At 36.1% G+C, this 20,874-nt stretch overlaps 1 protein-coding gene across 1 annotated transcript; it reads right to left on the minus strand.

Annotated features, from left to right (window-relative positions):
- Positions 1 to 1,256: 1,256 nt before the first annotated feature.
- On the minus strand, positions 1,257 to 17,645 carry LOC126828235 (uncharacterized). The gene is made up of 10 exons (XM_050557893.2): positions 17,061 to 17,645; positions 10,542 to 10,709; positions 9,768 to 9,932; positions 8,011 to 8,138; positions 7,587 to 7,768; positions 6,419 to 6,572; positions 4,904 to 4,960; positions 2,513 to 4,037; positions 1,975 to 2,066; positions 1,257 to 1,635 (listed from the first exon to the last, which is right to left on the minus strand). Exons 1-10 carry the CDS (start codon positions 17,285 to 17,287, stop codon positions 1,502 to 1,504), a joined length of 2,832 nt encoding a protein of 943 aa, XP_050413850.2. The 5' UTR covers positions 17,288 to 17,645; the 3' UTR covers positions 1,257 to 1,501.
- Between the last annotated feature and the right edge of the window lie 3,229 nt (positions 17,646 to 20,874).

Raw genomic sequence — 20,874 nt, forward strand, 5'->3', positions numbered from 1 at the left:
AGATGTAATACAATATCATTTGGGATCTAAATTTTATTATTGTATTTTGAATTCATATTTTAATTTATATTTTTCATTTGTAACTCATTTTGGACATGTGACAGATTAATTGTAAAATGTAATCTGCATCAGGTGTGAGGGTTATTTCATAGTATTATGTAAGATATAATGGGTTGTCAAACTTATTTGCTCGGTTTGTCTTTAGACAAGTACAATATGATATAAGATTTAGGTAACACGCATTAACACATATTGTCTAGAGATAAGATGTGTGAATCTTAATAATTAGTTCTCATTGTTCTGATTACTAATGGTATTAACTATGGCGTGCCCTAGCCGATATAAAAAGCCTGGTTTACAAGCAGGCAGGGAGAAGTACAGAAGAGGCGCAGAGAGAGACCTAGAGGGCCTGCCCTTGACCCCGGAGAGAGGGGTCCTGTGAGGCCGAGGAGAAGCAGCAATAGCTAGACGTTACCATACCCAACCAAATGATGTTCATATGTACCTGTAAACATGTTATCCAGTATTAAAATATCTTTTTAATAAATAAGAGTTATGTATTCTATCACAAAGACCCCTACGTGCAAGCGAACTATTGAAATAAAACTGAACCATATGTTAGTCACGAAATGATCTAGTTTGTGTCGAGTGGACGTTAAACGCCATTTCTCTCTCTCTATGTAAGTTAGTTCGTATATCAATGAATATAATGAACAGGAGGCCGGAACTGGAGCTAATATTGATTACAAAATATAAGCCCCCCCCCCCCCCACACACACCCCTACCCGGAATGGTCCATTGATATCATGAATTTGATTAATATCCAAGTATTACGTTTGATCCAGAAGTAAACAAGGACCAACAATTTTTGAGAATCGAAAGATCAGACGATTTTTGTCTATCTTATAGAATATTCGATTCCAAATATTAGTTGAAGATTAGATAAGCAGACTAAGACGGCATTAACCCTTTGTGTATAATTTAACCGGATGGTGAAAAACATAATTGTAAATTTTAGTATACTCTTACATCTGAACACTAAAATTGGATTCCAGGCTATCTACCAAGCCATAAATGAAATATTAATGTTTTAATGGCCAATTTGTAAAAGTCGTACACATTATTTAGTAGGGTGAAAGGAGTGTACCGAACCCTGGCACAAAATACCTTACTGTAATTATGTCAGTTCCAAATTATGGCAGTGTCTAATATTAAGTGCATTTAGTTTCCTTATCAAAGGGATAACAACAGCTTAAAAAGACTTAGTTTTTATTATTCTCTGAACATCTCAAAGGAAAATATACAACATGCTTTGCTCATCAAATCACTATAAACACACTATACTATTCTAATTTCCTTTAGAATATTCCCCTTTTCTGGTTTCAAAAAAATGCATTTTGGTTACATCGTGTAGAATATGTTCTATTACTAATCAGAATCACACATCACATAAACCCACATTTTTTAACACCGAACATGCTTTATCAACCCGGTAGAGTTGTTATACAGCAGTTTCCGTTACTGTTGGTCTTGTGAACAATTTTACAGCGCAACTATTAACTAGAAGATCTATTATTTCAAATATAGTCATGACACTTGCTCCAATAAATAATCCCATAGATCCTCCAATATCACCTGAAAATATAAACATTTATATTTTAAAAATATCATATTTAAAAGATACAAAATGCCAGCATTGCTTATTACTTCAATAATATGGCCAAAGCCATATTCAATTCTGTCCGCTAAGGCCATCGATGTAGTGGTTTAAAATGATCGATTTTCGATAAGAGAGTAATGTATATACATGTAGTTCTAGTATATGCATGTTTTCGTATTCATTAAAAATAGTAAAATGTGAACTTTAGATGATTATATCTTACGTTAGGATTGATTGATTTCACTCCAGTATACTTTTTAAGACGACTATAGTTTTTTGCGGCTTTAACATAATACTTGATCAAGATAACTTACAGAATAAGGCGAAGACATCATAAGCTTTTTGTTGTGTGATCTGTTCGTAGTTTAACTCCTTGAAATATAGATTTACCAGTAGAAAATTAGACCTGCAATAAAGATTAACCAGTATTTCTTTTATATTGTGGACGTTTGGTAGCCAGTGCATGTAATTTATTAAAAATGTTGTGGGTACACTATTTATAATTGTCTATAAACAAGTGACATAGGGCACATACTCTTAAGTAATTCCCAAATCTTGCTATAAGATAAGCAATGCATACTCTTAAGTAATTCCCAAATCTTGCTATAAGATAAGCAATGCATATTGACCTCAAAAGCATCTGCAAGATAAACAATTATTATGAAGATAAAACTAAAATGTTACTTGGACAATTAAGCAGACATGAGCAATAATATGCAGAATCGCTGAACAAACAAACCCCACTATTCATATCACTCTCCACAACCTTTTAAAAATTTGATCCTAAAAACAAAGAAGACACAAACGGTATTGAAAAAAAAATTCATTTTCATTGATATTCTCAAACTTTACCTGACGAAATTATGATCCACATTTTCAGATTCATTGAAATCTTCCAACACAGCGATCAGTGATTTCAATTCTCGTAGGAAATCATCATCAACGTGCTGGACTATTGTTCTCAGATCCAGGGAATCTCGATAAGATTCGTATTCTTTGGTTAGACTTTCCGATACATTGTCATAATCCTGTAAATACTTTGTCATCTTCATATGTTTATAATAGGATGCCATATCAACATCAGATAACACTAATTTCCACAGAGCATCCGAACTCATTAACAAATCACCCCAATAGTCGAATATTATCTGACCCCGAGTTCGTACTTCATTAAATAAAACAGTTAAAGAGTTGGAACCCTCTTTTATGGTGTCCGAGGCGAACAATTTCGCAATGTCTAATTTCCTAACAGAACCATCTTTTAAATAATGGTCACACATATCCAACCCGTCTTTAATCCGCTTTAAAAACAGATTCTCAACATTTTCAAGATTATTTTCTAGACTCGATAAGGCGTTCAAAATATTATTTTTCAAAAAGCGTATTTGATTCATGATTAATTCTAATTTATTTTGTTGTTTAGTCATTTCAGTAATTGGCCAATGAGAGCCTTCTTTTAAAAGGTGACTCTTACTCTGAAGGAAATGGCGACACCAATAAAGATACTGAACAGTGGCAATATGGAATTTGGTAGCATTAAAAGTCGAATTATAATAGGCCTCTGATGTCATATCTAGCATTTTTTGCAAATACGTTTTGATCTGTTTTAGTTCACCAGGTATCCGTGCCGTGCGATTGCGTATTAGTCTTGAAAACTTGAAAGCATTTTTGAGAAGCACCTTTGGTATAATGGCCTTCCGTTCACGCCATCCTTTGTCCTGATATACGTAATTAAATATGGGCTTTCCCCTTCGAAAAGCCTCAGAGAGCTCCGTGTAATTACTTATGGCGTTATCGCACATAAACATTTTTGCTCGCAAAATCGTTGATATGAATACAAACAATGAGTGTCTTGATGCCTTTGTTGTTGCATTTTCAAACGCTATAATGTTAACCAAGTTTTTCGCATGAAACACAAATTGTTGCATATCATTTGTCACCGAGAAAAACGACCTCTCTTCCATTGCTGAACCGGCTCTTACAAAATTTTTGGACACCATATATTTACGAAAATGATATAAATGTTTCGTTTTATTTCCGACTTTGCTGATTTCTGTAAAAACACTTATTGCGGCGTTTCTTTGATCCTTCAGCTGCTTTAACAAATCTTGCAATACAACTGTTTCTAATATTTCATATTTTATTTTTACGTTCCATAACTTCTTATTGAACGGAATTGCATATTCTTTTTGCAGGCGATGAGTTATTTCCCTTGCTTGGTTATAATTCCGGGTCATGGCGGACATGTTAACCCCGTCAAGAAGACGCGATTGAACCATGGTTGATAAAGAGGAATACGATAGTGCAGGGTCGTAAATTTTAAAATCACAAGAAACTGGACAGGAGCAAGTTTGATGCATTTCATCAATAAAATGATCTGGAAAAACAATGAAATTACAGATGTTTACACCAATGATATGGCTCTTGCAAATCAAAAATTACAATCTTAGTCAATGAACAAATTCGTGAAATAAATAGCCAGAACTGGTGTTGAATGGGGTTTAACATTCCATCAACCCAACACGTAGGCCATTTGGAGACAAATATATAATATTTAAACATTTATTATACGCTCGTATTATTTTATCGTTAAGTGAGTATTTGAACTTTTATATATTATTTTAATGCAAGGTAGGAGAGTTTTGCCCGGAGAACGACGATTCTTTTGCTTGTATGTCAATCTGCGGACCTGGGCGTGGACCGCAGCTGCTACCCCTGACACGTGACGACCTGGCCTTTTTACGACTCTTTATACTGGATCCGATCCCCTTGTATTCTAATCGAGGGGGCGACTCCCTGCTCGACTATCATGGCTTCTATTGAGGAGCGAAGGTTGTGAGTACTAGATGATAAAACCCCACCTAGATGTAGTGACCGCACGGTTACATGTTCACCTTGGCTGCTGAATCCCTATTGTGTTCGATTAGACCGCTATCCTATTTTATCCAGGTGTGGTTCAATGAATTTAAAATCAGGTAATAAATTCGTTTATTTTCCTTACTTTTGAATTCTTAACACCCGAAATACAACGAAACGATATTCACATCTGGTAAATGAAAATTCTATTTTATATTATATGGGTAATGACTTGCGAATCACAGGTCCACTCTCACCAAGGAAATCGGTAATTTGAATCAGACCACTGTTATATCACAAGTATCTAAATTTAAATAGTACGTATTGGGTTTTAAGAATCAACATTAATCAGAAGTATTAAAGTGAACACTTGAGATTACATCTTACCTTTTTGTGGAAGATAACATGAGTAATATTGCTTTAACGAACACACGTTCGGGGAACCTAAAACATGAGAATATATATTTAGATTATAGTAGCAAACGATAGTCGGCTGTTACTCGTAGGTCTAATAATAAACAATTAATTAGGACACGTACCCGATGACACATACTAATTGCACAGTAAGGATTTGAAGCACCTGTTAGTGGAACTATACACAAAATTCCATCACGCTCCATCAGTTAGAATCGAAGTTGTCTTATCCCAAAGCATCGACGAATGAAATTGCTTAGCTTTAGCGGATAATGTTATTCATTGAACTCAGTCAAGACATTCACTTAATGAACACCAAGTATAAACATTCTACCGCAATTAAAAGCAGATGTGGTACGTTCCAAAGTCTTGACCAATTAAATCGTATATCGCTATTTATCCTAAGCAGAAAATTCACAAGGTGCCGGTTTAATGAATCTATACTCTGAGTTTATGATTCTCACCCATATAGAACAAAAGTTGTCGTGTGACAATTGCTTATCGCTGCTTAGCCTTAGTGGAAAATGCACATGATCAAACACTGTCAAGGAATTCACCTAATAAAACCTACGCCAAGTTTAAACATTCTACCCCAAGTAGAAGGAAGAGTTATTGTGTACCAAAGTTTTGACTTAACCTAAGCAGAAAATACCCATCATCGAATTTAGTCAACCACACACGAAGTTTCACCACTCTCACTCAATTAGAATCAAAGTAGTCCAGTCAATCTACGTTAAATTTAGGGTAACCTGGAACACATTCCAACAGACGGTTTCTTGGTACCGTTGGGATCATCCTGTACAACATATCCAAAGCTCTCTGATTTTCGTTTCGGGGAAAGAGTCACAATTCTACGTTACAGCCACAATTGATGCTTTTCGGGATTGCCTCTGGAGGTGGCACGGAGTCAATTATTTTGGGTTCTAATTTGCTTTCGCAAGTCTCCATCTCCACTCTTCTGGGCTTGATTCACCACCCCTCCCCATTCTCAAATGCACCTGGTAGTACACACGGAAACCATGATACTTTGCAACATCTAGAGTCGGCGACAAGTTCTGAATCTGGACACACGACAAGCTTTTCACTCCACGAACACAACGCTACCAAGAAACCATCTGTTGCAATTTGTTCTAGCTCTGCTCTTATTTTGAGTGGACAAAACTTTTCGAGCGCCGAAGTCTGCATCAATTTGTTATCGCTCTGCTTATTATCGAACCTGGTCAAGCTATTGATATAATAAAACTATACACAATATTTATCACTCTCACTTAACTTGAACCAAAGTTATGGCATCACAAAACATAACCCAAGCAGAAAATGCTTATCTTCGAACTTCATCAAGTGATTCACCCAATAAACACATACACCAAGATTGATCATCCTACCTCAATTAGAGGGAGAGTAACTGTGCCCCCCGCCCCCAAAAGTGTAACGGACACTCATTTTAACTGTCCCCTGCGGCGAACAAAAATATATGTATGTATTTACCAATTGTATGGGGCATGAAGTGAAGTTTACAGCCACAGTGGTTTATAACTATGGAGGTGTAACAGTCTACTTGACAATTATCTGGAGAATAATAGTCAAAATATTTTAATTTAGGTGTTTTACAACGACCATGAGGCTTGGGCAAATTGCTTACCTGAAATAAAAAGAAATGTTCATTGTTTATAAAAAAAAAAGTAAACTGGTTTAAATTAACACAGGGTAAAGTTTCATGGATACACAATTACTGACTTTAATACTAAGCGACGTTTCGACGAGGATACTCTCGTATTTACCAAGCACATGATACAGATATGTGAGTAATAGACAAATACATACAGAATATGCAACAAAAATAACAATCAAACAGAATTAAAACTAAAACACCTTTGATTAAGGGGCCATTTACATCTAAACCGACACAGCGGAAACTATTACAGGCTAAAAAAAGTGTGTGTGTGTGTGTGTGTGTTGGGGGGTCCTACTATTTATAAATATCAATGTATTAACACTATTAATGGGAAAACAATTAACCTTTGCTATAGATAAATAATAATGTAAAGAGAAAGCGTGTATGCGGAAGCGTGTATGCGGGGTGGGTGGGTGGGGGTGGGTGGTTGGTTGGTGGTATGATGAACAAGAGTGATCGCTGATCAGGGGAAACCGTAAATATATTAATTCAATAAACTGAAAATCATGTAAGATATAAAACCTATTATTAGACTATAAATCTGGACGTAGGTAAACCTAAATCAATTACGTCAATACACTGGAAATCAAGAAATGCGAAATATATTATCAGACTGTAAAACTGGATGATATGTCAAATGTATAATGAAACTATGAAACTGGATAAGCACTGGAATAGAACAAAAGTAAGTATGGGAATCAATGCATAAATTAGTCATAAGCCCCTGAACAAGTTTCAATTATGTGTCTATCCTTTCAAAACAATATCTGAAATATAGTAGTAGCATTTGTTATTCCGAATGGAAAATAGAGCCTTCGCTGAATATTTAGACGACAGACAAGTGTAAAGTATCAGAATGGTATGGTGACTGATACATTTAACACGGGGTACAAGGCAGTGAGAAAGCAAGGAGATGGAAATCTGCCAACTTGGAAAACATGAAATAATTTGGGCAATTAAACATATCTCAACAATGCATACCGAAACAAATTGTAAACCAACAAATGAGTGTAACCCAACAGATAATGCTATTCCAAGCTCATGTACTTTAGGAAACTGTTTCTGGTCATGTACCAATAGTTTGATTCCAGCACCATCATTAGGACCAGGCATATACTCATAGTCTTCTATATTTAGCGTTAATGATAAGCCATTGTCAGAACCTCATAAAAAAAGAGAGGAAAGAAAAAACAATTTATATCCGTTATAAAAAATGCAGTTTATGTAGATGGCACGATAAACTAAATACACATTTAATCAAATCTTGATGTGAATATTGAACATGTAACATATGTAAGTGCAAACAACTGAATATTTATGAGTTTTTGTATTTTACTAATCAGATTCGCATTTTCTTTTTCTTCATTTGACCATGCCTGTCACTCTGTAAATCTATTTGTCTTACCAACCGAGTCCACACTAAGTTGATTAAAATGTTGATTATTTTCACTATTAAAAGTAAAACAGACCCCTCGTTCGGATATACTCCTTGTAAAATCTGTCTCATCGCAATCACTCCCTCTCCATTTACACCTGGGAAAATAAGTTTTAGTTACATTACATTTAGTTTTATGGTTAGCTAAGAAGTTTAAATACGGACGTCAAGGCATATGCACTGTTTAAATAGGAGTTAATATTTGGTATTATGGAATGAGTAACATTATACACAATTTCAAGTAAAAATGAACCTTTTTGCAAACTATATGAACTCATAATAAATAACATTATTAGCCACATCATAGTATATTGCGTAGTTTTTATAAATTATATTATTAATGTTTTAAACAGTATACATACAACTAACATATCGATATCAGTTGTTTTATTGCGGTAGTAGTAACAATAATAATAATAATAATAATAATAGAGAGAGAGAGAGAGAGAGAGAGAGAGAGAGCGATGGGTGTTAACGTCCACTCGACACAAATTAATTCGCTTGCGTGTAGGGGTATTTAGCAGTGCGAGGAAACCGAAGGACCCGGAGAAACCCCACGAGGTTGGACAGGCGACTCTACTCCTTGTCAAGTACAACCGGGGAATCGAAACCCCCCGAGCTGACTCAATGACAGGCCTTAGAATAAAACTAAAATAAAATATACATCAACGATACTAAAGAGCACCCAAGTCAAAGTCCACAAAACTAAACATTGTAATAGCGCTTAGATTTTAAATGGTATCTGGTGTTTTGTAAAGGGTTAAAATGCACTGCCTAGTTCACGACACCATTATGTTTTGTTACAATCTCGGATGACAATTGCTGGAAATCCGACCAAAAATGTGTACTCTATCTGTGCAAGTGTCATTGGTCCGAGCTCACACTTGCACGTTTTCGCGTCTAACCATGTGCATTTTAATTGGTACTCACGACAGCCACATTTCTCAGGACAGCTGTGCGCAAGCCAATTATTGAAATACAAAACTTATTATTTAATGGATTTCTAAAGGGAAAAAGTTGCAGACGAAAATTGGTAGAATCTCTTTTGCATATTGTTATTCATTTGAGATTGAAAACCCGACTGGAGCTGACGTGCCATAAAAGTACATTTCATTTCATTTCATTTGAGATTAAAAACCTTAAAATGAAAAAGTTACGATAATTGACCACCGAAATGTATATAATAAAATGTATTCGATCTATTCCCTTTACTTTGAGGACGTACATACATTTATAAAACTGCAAATTGTAATAACAATGCAGTGACATTTATATTTCCTCAACAAATTCAACACGCTAATTGATCGGAAATTCCTATTTAAACGTTAATGATACGCGATGAAGTTAGTCATGCATTACACAAATAATGTTCGTTATTTCGTTAATTTACATCTCGCAGTATAGCAGTATAGCAGTATATATTTTTAAACAGAAAAAAACCCGAAAAAAAAACAAAACCAATTTAATACTCCAATTAGAACACGTCACTCAAGATGTAAAGGACTTGGAATTCTTTAATAAAGAAATAATATTGCACCTGTAATCGAGTAGAGACAGAGAGTTCACAATGACAATATGCTTTCTATTGAAAGAACCACAAGTAGCGAGAGTCCACTCAACACAACACAGGTCATTTCGGGAGTATTATGCGCACGTGGGTCTTTAGCGGATGGGCGAAAACTGGAGAAAATGTTATGATAAATAAATTTATTATGCATATTCCATACCTAACTATCATATCTTCGATCTTGTGAGCAGATGCTAAGAACAGATCATCCAGAAGAATATTGCTACTGTTGAATCTATCTAGGTCATCCAGTGAGAAATTGTGTATGTTGGTGTACATGTTATTAATCAGTTGGTATCTACCGTGTTCTGCTGAGGCACTTGATCTGAAACAATAAGATGATTTTACAAAAAGTAATATGAACACATCTACCCGAAGACACAAATGTTTAGATCTCGTATATATTGGTAAAAAATAAGGTCATGGAGTTCAAAACGCTACGTTTGTTTACTTAAAATATTGGGTAAGTCTACCAACGTAAATATATCTATACTGTAGAATATATAGATATATCTACTTTACAAACCCAAAGAGCACCACAAATGTATACGGACTGATACTCTTAATTTTCAACTAAACTCGGAACAGGACGGATCTCTTTAAAATTAGAGTGGTATCATCCAAACAGTTTTATCAATATGCTACCGCATACATGATTCCTAAATAAACTTTTGAACTGAAATTCTAAGATCGAATATATCAACATAATCAGCTAATGGCGTCAGGTGTCTTACACGAAATAGCGTACACTGCCTCGCTGGTGATACCGACCACACGTATAATATCATATCAGAACATAAATGCCCCGAAACTATATCTGCAATGATTGTAGATACCGACATAATATATGTCACAAAACAATGTTTAGATGTATTGAAAGCAGGCCTGGGTGGTAAAATATACCAATACATGTACTTTGCATTTTGAATCTTACCTAAAGGCGTTTTGATTACAGAATGTGACAGCCGGGAAGAGAAGAGATTTGTTATAGTTAACATGGAGATTGACTGTAACAGGAAAACTCATAAAATATAAGAGTCTGTCTACTATCTGGAAGGACATCAAACCAATACCACCCAACACCAGTAACAACCATATAATCCTGAAAATAAAAAAAAATAAAAAAGACGTTCTTGTGGTTAGCTTTAAAGGGACAATAACACTCTTGCTGGCTTGAAAGCTCCAGAAAATAAATAATATCCCTATCTAAGTACTAGATGTTTAAGTGTCCTACCTGTTGTGAAAATTATCCATTACATCCTATTTTACTTGTCCAGGGGGGTTCGAAAATATTTTTAAATCGAAGTTTCATTTGAAAAGGTTTACGTTAGACGTTTCAAACCATTATGTTGAATTTTTCAAAATTTTTAAATAAGGTGTGTTAAGATGAAATTTGTATCATCAATTAATTGAAATATTCTAAAATAGTACAATTTGTTGACCAGAATAAAGATTGGGACATATTATTCAGTTACAAAAAGAGTGGTATTGAGCCTTTAAGCAGTGAGCTTTCTTTGAAAACTGTTGATAAAAACTGTTATTTGAGAACTGGTGATAAGATAAATAACAGGAAGTTATGTACCTAGTTTAACACCCCTGTAATTAACAGAAGAAATTTAATATTAGGTAAAAAACAAGGGTAATATAAATAACCTAGATTATATGGTCGTGAAAAACCGAACAATCAAAATATAGCTTGGTTAAATTTTGCAATGAAGATAACAATGTACGAGTCGCATTGGAGACTTAATGATTTCCTGTATCATTCCAATTTATCAACTGTCCGTTCGACTGTGACATATTGTATTTTCAAAAGATAATTGAAAGGCGATATCATATTTGCTATTCGTTGGTTCGAAAACTGCATTATTGACTGGATTATAAAATACACAATCTTCAGAGTGCAGTACAATACATAATTAGAACTGATAACAGCCATTATCAGATTAGAAAATAGTTGATTATTTATTCATAAACACATACATTCATAGTGTAATTAAGCTTATATATATTCTACCGTTATAAATTGAAACTAGATAGGTCACCGTGATATCTAAAAGGCTTATGTACACAATTGTTTGACAGTGCGAAAATGGGAATACTTTTCCTTAAATACACAATCCACGAGGAATAGATTATAAACGGGGGTTATAAATATTAAATTAAAAAATATACTAAACAGCAAAAAAAAACGTCAGTACGATTTCAAAATCAGAGCGGTACTTTAATTAAATCATTCTAGAAAACGACTTACTAAATGGATCAAAGCAATTTTTTGTGAACAGTATGTTGAAACATTAGTGATTAATTCATCACAATTCCAAGACATTACGAGAAGGTTTAGAGTCTGTACACAGTCTATACACCAGTATCTGGCGTGTCCACCGCGAGTGTCAATAACAGCAGCGCAGCGTCTGTACATGAAGTGGACCAGACGATTGATGAACGCCATTGGCACCTGGAACCACACTCTCAGAAAAGCCGGACGCAATCCATCGGCTGTGTTTGGTCTCGGTACGACGTTATTTTAATAACTTAAAGTCTCCTCTGAATTTCATCCCAACGATGTTCAATCGGGTTTAAGTCCGGACTAAGGGCTGACCAGTGCATAACGTTGACACCGTTCTGCTGTAGAAAGTCCCGAGTAACTCTGGCGGTGTGGGCACGAGCGTTGTCATGCTGGAAAACGTTGATCGATGTAGCGCACTGTTGTGATGACACCTCCTCTCCCTGGACCAAGATTTTGGCACACCACAGGACCCACTCTCTGGTTCATGCCGATTACACCCCAAACCATTATGCTTGGACCTACCCATGAGTCTCGTTCCATGACACATTGGTCAGAATAACGCTGGCCACGTTGACGCTATATTCTGGTCCTGCCATCTGCAGTTGATACGCAATATCGACTCTCATCTGCGAGCCCATTGTCTGTGTCGCCAGTTCTGGTGCTGTTGGACAAACTGTAGACGTTCATGTCGATGGCGGTCTACGGCAATGGATGTTCTCTCTGGTGAGACGTCGGCGCACGGTATCGGTACTGATGGGTCTTCCGTGTGTTCCCACTGGCGTGCTGTCTCAGATGCCTGTGTGAAGAGATTCTGCACGTGCTATCGCACAACATGGCGGTCCTGTCGCCTTGTGTTAACCCTTGGTCTACCAGTTCGGTGGCGATCATGCGGCGTGTTGGTGGCCCGAAAGCGTTGCTGAAGCCTGTAGATGGTCCGAACATTGACCTGGAAGTACTGGCAACGGCTTGAACAGTGTGGCCAGCTTCGAATCTTCCAAGCGCCTGGTTCCTCTGAGCTGTCCTGAGTGGTGGCATGCTTCTGACGTTGTAGTGTGAATGGTTCAACCAGGTATGGGGGTGCATTTTATAGGGCTGGTCCCGGTGAACAGCACGTGCAGCATGAGTCACATGAAAATCATGGAGAACACATTACCATCTCAGAAGTCAGGTTGCGTTTTTGAGAACATTTCCTGGGTTCAATTCTGTGTTTGGGAAGGAGCCTTTTTGCTCAGGTAAAGTTGGAGATGTGGTCACAAATATACAATAAAAGCATTTGGCAAGTTTTATGCAATGCGTCTATTCAGAGTAACATACCAACCTGACGTTCATTTTGCTGCTTAGTATATTAAAGCCTTTTCTTTTCGGAAAAGTTAAACTTGTCAATTTCGCCAAATCCCAGAAGAATTAGAATTCAGCAAACTTGTAACGTTTGTAATACAGTACCAACGGATAGGATATCGTATTTGATTCATTTTATTCTATTTTTACATTTAATGTGTAATATTATCTATCATTCCATCTCCTATTGAAAACGGTCGAGATGTTTTGACATTAAAATTCTTATTGACCTACATAATACTATTCTGTATTCTGACATTAACGATTCTTATTAACCTACATGATAATAATCTAACATTAACCTATAAAATAATGTGTTTCACATGAATACGTAAAATTCACTTTTGAGTTATAGTTAAAACGCCACCTTCATCAAGCAAAGAGTGGCATTCACTGAGGCTATAAACCAATCAGGTTAGACTTAATTAAACTTACGCAAACCTTAGTGGCGGTTCACATAATTTCTCCCGAATGTGTTGGGTTGCCTATGTTGGAAGGTTGATAAAACCCCAAATCTAAGTCTGTATATGACACAAAAATTTGATGTTTTTGATATCTAAATCAAGTACACACTTTCCAAGGTAAGAGTAGAGAATTCGACCACAAGGATAGCATTGGTATTTAATATCTGTTAAACCCCAAAGAACTACTTAAACTTAGTAACTATATATATAACCATATGGCTAATTATAGGAACTGGTACAAACTAATTTAGTAATATCAAAGTTTAGCAGGGAATAACAATCATATAGTATGTATGAGTCACAAATACCAGTGTATCATTTAGGTGTGACAGTTATCACGGTATGTGCATGATTAATATATGTCGGCCATTGTCGGGAAGATCACATGCGGGTAGTTTGACGGTACAATATTTCTAATAAATACATTATTGGTCACAGTAAGTAGTAAGTAGCACGAAATTTTTGTCGCATAAAGACAACAGAATCATACCCTGGGTAATTTCCCGTGTACCAAAAATGAACCAGACGGATGGCAGCAAGTTTCCGAGCTTTCCAGAATGTATCATGTATAACTCAAATCTCACAGACCGCTACCCCCTGTTATTGTCATGAAATATTGTGTTAGAAGAAGAGGTAAAAAAAAGTAGGCTCCCTTGAGTAATTGAAACCCAGCACTGTGTGTAAAGGCGTCGTAGATATGATTGTCGGATTACCAAATTTTAGCATACTTTGAAGCTTGTATAGGAATGATAGATTAATAATGGTGCAAATACTAGTTAACAAGCAGCAATACCTGTTTCGCCTGTTCTCACATCGATTACACAACCTATTATATACATAATCCAACCTGTTGTGATTTCTTCTTTGGCCTTATTTGTAGACACGTTGATTGTTTTCAGCCAGGGTGTGCTCAAAATAAATACGTTTGGGGGTATTTGGAAACATATACTGAACAGCAGCCAAAAAAAAACCATCTTCGCAATGAATTAAGAGAAAAAATACGTTTACTTTGAGCTCTGAAATTAATTTTAAAATAATTCAAACGAATAAATTACAGTGGTGACGCTGGAAAGCTCACTGCAGTCGATCTCTGCGATGACGAACTAGTCGGCGGCGGACTGTGTGAGCACTGATGAATGCAAATGGTCTGTCGTGTGGTTTGTGTGGCTGCTTCAAGGCGATTTTGTAACTGCTGGCGATGGATGTGCCTATCTTGACGTTGCCAAGTACTCTTGGGCGATCACTGCGTGCTGTTATTAGGGTCGTAATGTTCCCTTAAACATTCAATAGCACGAACACTGCAATTGAAACGATTTGCAATGATTCTGGGGCGTCAAATGGCCTGTTAAAGCACGAATAAAACGTACATGACGGTTTAATTTTTCAGACATGTAAAACGATGTCCCAATTTGCCGCGAAAATCTTACATTGTAAGAAACTGCTCCCCAAACCCGTTCAATCGTAAAGTTTAAAATGTGCATGGATATCGATTTTTATGTTGACGTACCTTTTTGACATTCAAGTAAGTTTACATCAATTTTTGGTTGTATTTGAAAAAGCGACGATTTTTTTGCTGTTTAATATATTATACATTGGTGGAACAGTTGATTATTAACCTTTCCTGCAATGCGTCACATTTCAGGTATCGAATTACAGTATAGTAATATATAATGACGGAAATGTCTATTTGAAGACGAGGTGAAGGTCTTTGTTCTTTCCAATATAATTTTAGTCTATTAGCTTCCATCAAAAAAAATAAAACTAGATCCAATGTGAATTTTACTTGATAAATTAATGTCGACGGCAATTTTACCTTAATTTATTTTGGCCTTAATTGCACATGCATACTAAATTTATTATCGCTATTGATACGTTGTCTCCATGACGGTAGTTATAACAACCTCCTTTGGATTCATTGATAAAATGGTTTACAGTCAATAAGTTATGAACTGTGAAAAAGCATACCATTTATGAGCGTGTCTTTGTTTACAGTTGACTATAATTATCAAAATAACGTTGCGTTTTTGTCGGTTATCATTTTGACTGCAAGGTAATTGATTGTTGTCACATTTGCTTTTAGACTATTTCCACAGAGAACAATCACAAGAATGTTTTAGTAATGTTTATTCAATTTGACGGGCTTTCTAATAACACTAAGCATGGTAATTGGATGTCATCCATCCAAAATAAAGTGTTGAATTGACATTTGCATTAATGAAGGCATATATTGCTAGATGTTCTTTCAAAAAGGTTAAGCGGAAGTGGTTTATTTCATACCAAGCATCTATTTACTTTATGTCAAATTTCGACATGTACTTAAAGTAGCTAAGTCCCTAACCCAATATCATCCAAAGTCTTCGACATTGAAAACGCCAATTATTTATCAATTTAAATCAACATTGATGATGTTATCTTACTGGGAAAAAATGGTAGTCGTTCATATTTCTTGATAGTGTAATTGAGGCTATATACAATAATACATGTATTTTTTTGAAATGGACATGGATTGTCTTTTGCATTGAAATGATGATTCTTCCTACTGTTTTTCAATGTGTTTAAATAGTCATACCCGAATCATGCCAGTTTGTAATAGTCTGCAATTATTAACATAACGTTATGGAATTTATTTTAGTTATGATCCAATCTTTCTATTATATTGAAAGGAAGACCCTTATTGATTGTCAAGGATTTTCAATAATAACTTCTAAGGGTATTCTCCTTTGTTATAAAATCTCGTTAGCGCCGTAGAGACTTTAATTGTGATCCTATCTGGAATTAATATTTGGTATTTTATCTTATTGCAAAGAAGAACTCTATTCATTTCAAGGGGACAATAATCATTAGAACAAAACATAAATCAGAAAAACATGAAAATAAGTCAATCACAATTTGATGAAAAAGTGCAACGAAAGTTTGTTATCTATGTGAACACCCAAGACGTCTTAAATGAGGACCAGAAAGATGTAAGTCGAATAATTCAAACTCCTCCATCAGTCGTAAGCTACAAGCACGCGGTGATCGCCTTCCTGCGAACAAAAATCGTATGCGCGTGCTGTAACTTATGACGGATGTTGCTAACTTAAGTAAACTGGTCTTCTTAATATTATTTGGCCATAAAAATTATACGATGAAATTTAGAGGAAAAACAAGGTAGTTACTGAATTTTACTGTTTACCCCTATAGATGTATAGGCCTTGGAGAGAGTGATCTCAAATTGAAGCTTTGTTCTTTGCTTGGTTCAAATAGTATCCACAACGACGGCCCACCCCCTTATCCTATAAGACAAATAAGCAAACAAAACTCCGAAGCATTTTCAGTTTGAACACAATAGCGAACACTGATTTAGAAGAAAATCTATTACCTTCTTAGCGTGAATGTCTCATAATCCCAGATGTACCGCAATCCATGTAACGAAGTCGATTGTGTAAATTCCATCCATGTTGCATTTGTAAATTTCGAACATTGTGCTGTATGAGTTACGAAATGTCTCGTTGTTTTCGGCTCTGAATTGGTAGAAAAACAAACAGCGTTTGGTTGGCGGTGCTTGATAAAACCACGGGCATTTAGTTCTAACGCTGACGCAGACATTTTGACGTTAATAGAATTAACTAAATAAAATGTTGCACTCAGCTCATTCAACTGGTAACATAATCTGACATCGTGATATTGACGGAAGTAGGATCAACTAAATGGAATATTACAATGCAATCAATCAACCTGTAATATAATCCATTTTGACACAATTCATACAGACATACAGCACACGAAACCGTCTGTACCGTAGCAGTTCAGTGGCTACATGCTTATTCTATATATCACCACCATACTATCTCACTAGAAAGGGTTGGTATTAAATACCTCAACATACGCAGTGATGTAGGTCTATCCATACTAGTATTGATAAATATCGTGAATTTACAGTTCAAATGTTATGTAGCACGCCCTGTCTGATTCCTGAGTCCCCAGGCATTGATTCTTTCTGACAGTATTGCTAATTTTCGTTATTAAATTAATCATAAATATGATCAACAATTATGCGAGGCCTGGTCGTTGTACTAGTATATCAAACTATATGTATGAAACGAAAACCAACTAGTAACTTGTACTAGGCGTATCACAAAATCCTAATGATATAGTTTAAATTTAACCCGTATATCAGTCTATATGTATAGACAACGAAAGGCCACATATGTATAATATCGTACTTGATAGACCTGGGGTATTACACAATTGTAAAGGTATCCTCTGTTAGTTTCAAACTATCCTCGCCCCTCTATTAAATACAGCCAAAGTTTAACGTCTCATTATATATGACAAAATCCCAAAAATAAAACATTTACGTGTAATAATCAAGATATCAAATGGCACCAAATCGAAAGCGTTTAGTACTTACTATGTTCGGATCAAATGAAAGAGTGCGATTTATATAAGTCCGTGGAGTACCTATGTGCGCGAATCTGTTTTTCTTGAGATACAAAAGGTTAACGTGGCTATTTATATACAACTTGGTACGGTAAAACCATTCTGTTATGATAATATTATATCTCCTTAAAGAAACAAAAAGGCAGATTTAAGCAACAACAAGCTAGATGAAATGTCAAATACTAAATTATTATACATAACCAAACAAATTTTAACCAAATATATATATATATATATTGTCCGAATAATTATGTAATTATAATGTATGGCCATTTGAAGGTTTCTATTGATTGTACACTCCACTGGAATAATGAAAGTAAAATAATTTTACGGTCAATGTAGATTTAGTGTATCCATTGTGTGCTTAATTAGACCAATAACAGAAACATTAAAATGTTACGTCTTTTATACATTTGTACATCTTGACATTTTCACCAGTTTGTATAGAATAACGTTCGGGTTGACAATACAGTTGAATTGGGGGTGTCCTAATTAAAATTCATTCACAGTAGAGATAAATCTGTTAATCCATATTGCTGAAGTAATAATGTGCCCTTCAGGCTAACTGTGTCATGACATAGCATGTTAATACATCAAGTGGGTTGTTTCAGATCTAACATTTTCCCAGGTATAAATACTAAAAAGATTTCATAGTATCCACTAGGGGATCTGAATCAAATCAGGTTTCACGTCTCTTTAATAATTAATCAATGTCATTTTGAAACTAACATATGTCTGATTTTCTATGGTAATTACTTGTGCAATTGGAAGATACTCCTGTTCGAATCCCAATTTTCGAGGGATCGTTGACATGCAGTTCAAGGTGCATGCGGCTAGTCATCGGTTCTGGTCCATCCAAATTAATAAATATACTCCCCTTGTGAGCGGCCGAAGCGTTACTCCAGACGATCGGAACCGGCTAGTAAAATCTACGGGGCCAGTTTTCGGACGGCTGATTTGCACTATTAATAGATGACATACTTAGTCCCGTTTCGCACTACAAAATGTGTATGAATACTTAGTATTCATAGCTATAGAAGGTTTATGATTTGTCTGTAAACGTCATTATAAGCACGGACAACTGATGATAATACCATTCACCATTACTATTGGGAATCGGCGTGAAGGAGATTAGGTTAATATGGAATACTGAATCGAATTGTTCTGATGGTTGCATCATGCCGTGGGAGGGTATGCTATTTACAGTAGAATCTGCATTAAGCAGCCACCCAAGGGAATTTTCACAACTGACCGCTTAACGGGAGTGGCCTCTTAATAAAATCTCGTTGCTTTTTGTGCCGACATAAATTAAATATTACGCTTGGATGCATTGGAAGCGGTAAATTTGGCCTATTGATATATGTATTTTCCATTCAATGCAATGTTAATGACCGATAATGAACATTTATTTTTCTTTATACCGAGAAGTGTACTTGTATACATGTACTTGGAAGTCGTCGATATATAAAGACGGTTTCTGAAATTGAAAGGTGTATTATGTTTTGAAATATAATCGTTGGGATTAGGAAATCTGTAAGAGAGAGAGATGCAGACAGACAGTCAGAGGGCGGTGTAAAAAATTTTTGGGTATGCCCAACTATACTGATTTAATATACAGAAGCGAGAGTACGTCATATATATTAAAGACAAGGCAGGTGGGTGGCGCTAGAAAAGTTTAGATTCGGTGTTTTGCAATCTTGCTATTAAAATACTAATGGATACTCTTCACAAAAAAAAGAAAAAAAAAAGAAACGCACAGTGACATTTCGTCGTCTGTATACCCTCGCTTGTCACTGAACCAAACTGTTCTCCAGCGTTGCTGTAGCCATACCCTATGTGTCTGAACCCATCGAAGTCGGATTTGACAGTGTCGGCATATTTCAAAACAGCTTTAATGGGACACCTGACTCGTGATCCGGCTTCAAGTAGGCGGTTACGGACTGACTGATCTAGGATCCTACGCCGTCCAGGAATTGCTGCTGCAGTAGATGTCGCTGTTGTGAACAGTTCCCGCAAATGACGTAACCGGATGTGAAGATCCTGGGGAGGTGTGGTCACTCTTGTTCGGCCTGAGCGTGGCGGTCACGTGTTGAACCTTGTCGGTACCTATCCCAAAGGCGACAGATGGTACTCTGGGAAACATTCAGCTGCCTGGCTATATCTCAGATTCACCTACTTGTAATAAAAATAAAATAAAACCAAGTACGAACAATCCAAACCATAAGACAAAATTCGAAGTCCTAAAAAACGGTATAGGCAAAATAGTGTAATAAGGCAAAATAGTGTAATCAGCATATGGACTGTTCACCGTGTACAAAATACACGACAAACAGTGGTAACAGGTGTCCGGAAGAGTAAGCTTACCCTGCCTGGCGCCACACCCGCCATAGCTGCATCCAAACTATTAGGCGAAATCTTGGTAAAATAGCGTGATTGGCCAATGGACTATCAATGACAGCCTACACAGGTTGTGTTCCCAAAACAAACGGTATAGGCAAAATAGTGTAATCAGCAAATGGACTGCTCACCGTGTACAAAATACACGACAAACAGTGGTAACAGGTGTCTTGAAGAGTAAGCTTACCCTGCCTGGCGCCACACCCGCCATAGCTGCATCCAAACTATTAGGCGAAATCTCGGTAAAATAGCGTGATTGGCCAATGAACTATCGGTATGCAAAATGCACGTGATGAACAGTGTTAACGATGTAGTAGACAGACATTATCAGGGAGATAGTATACGCGTCAATTAAA

Source organism: Patella vulgata, chromosome 7 (assembly GCF_932274485.2).
Source record: "Patella vulgata chromosome 7, xgPatVulg1.2, whole genome shotgun sequence".
Classification (NCBI taxonomy): Eukaryota; Metazoa; Mollusca; class Gastropoda; family Patellidae; genus Patella; species Patella vulgata.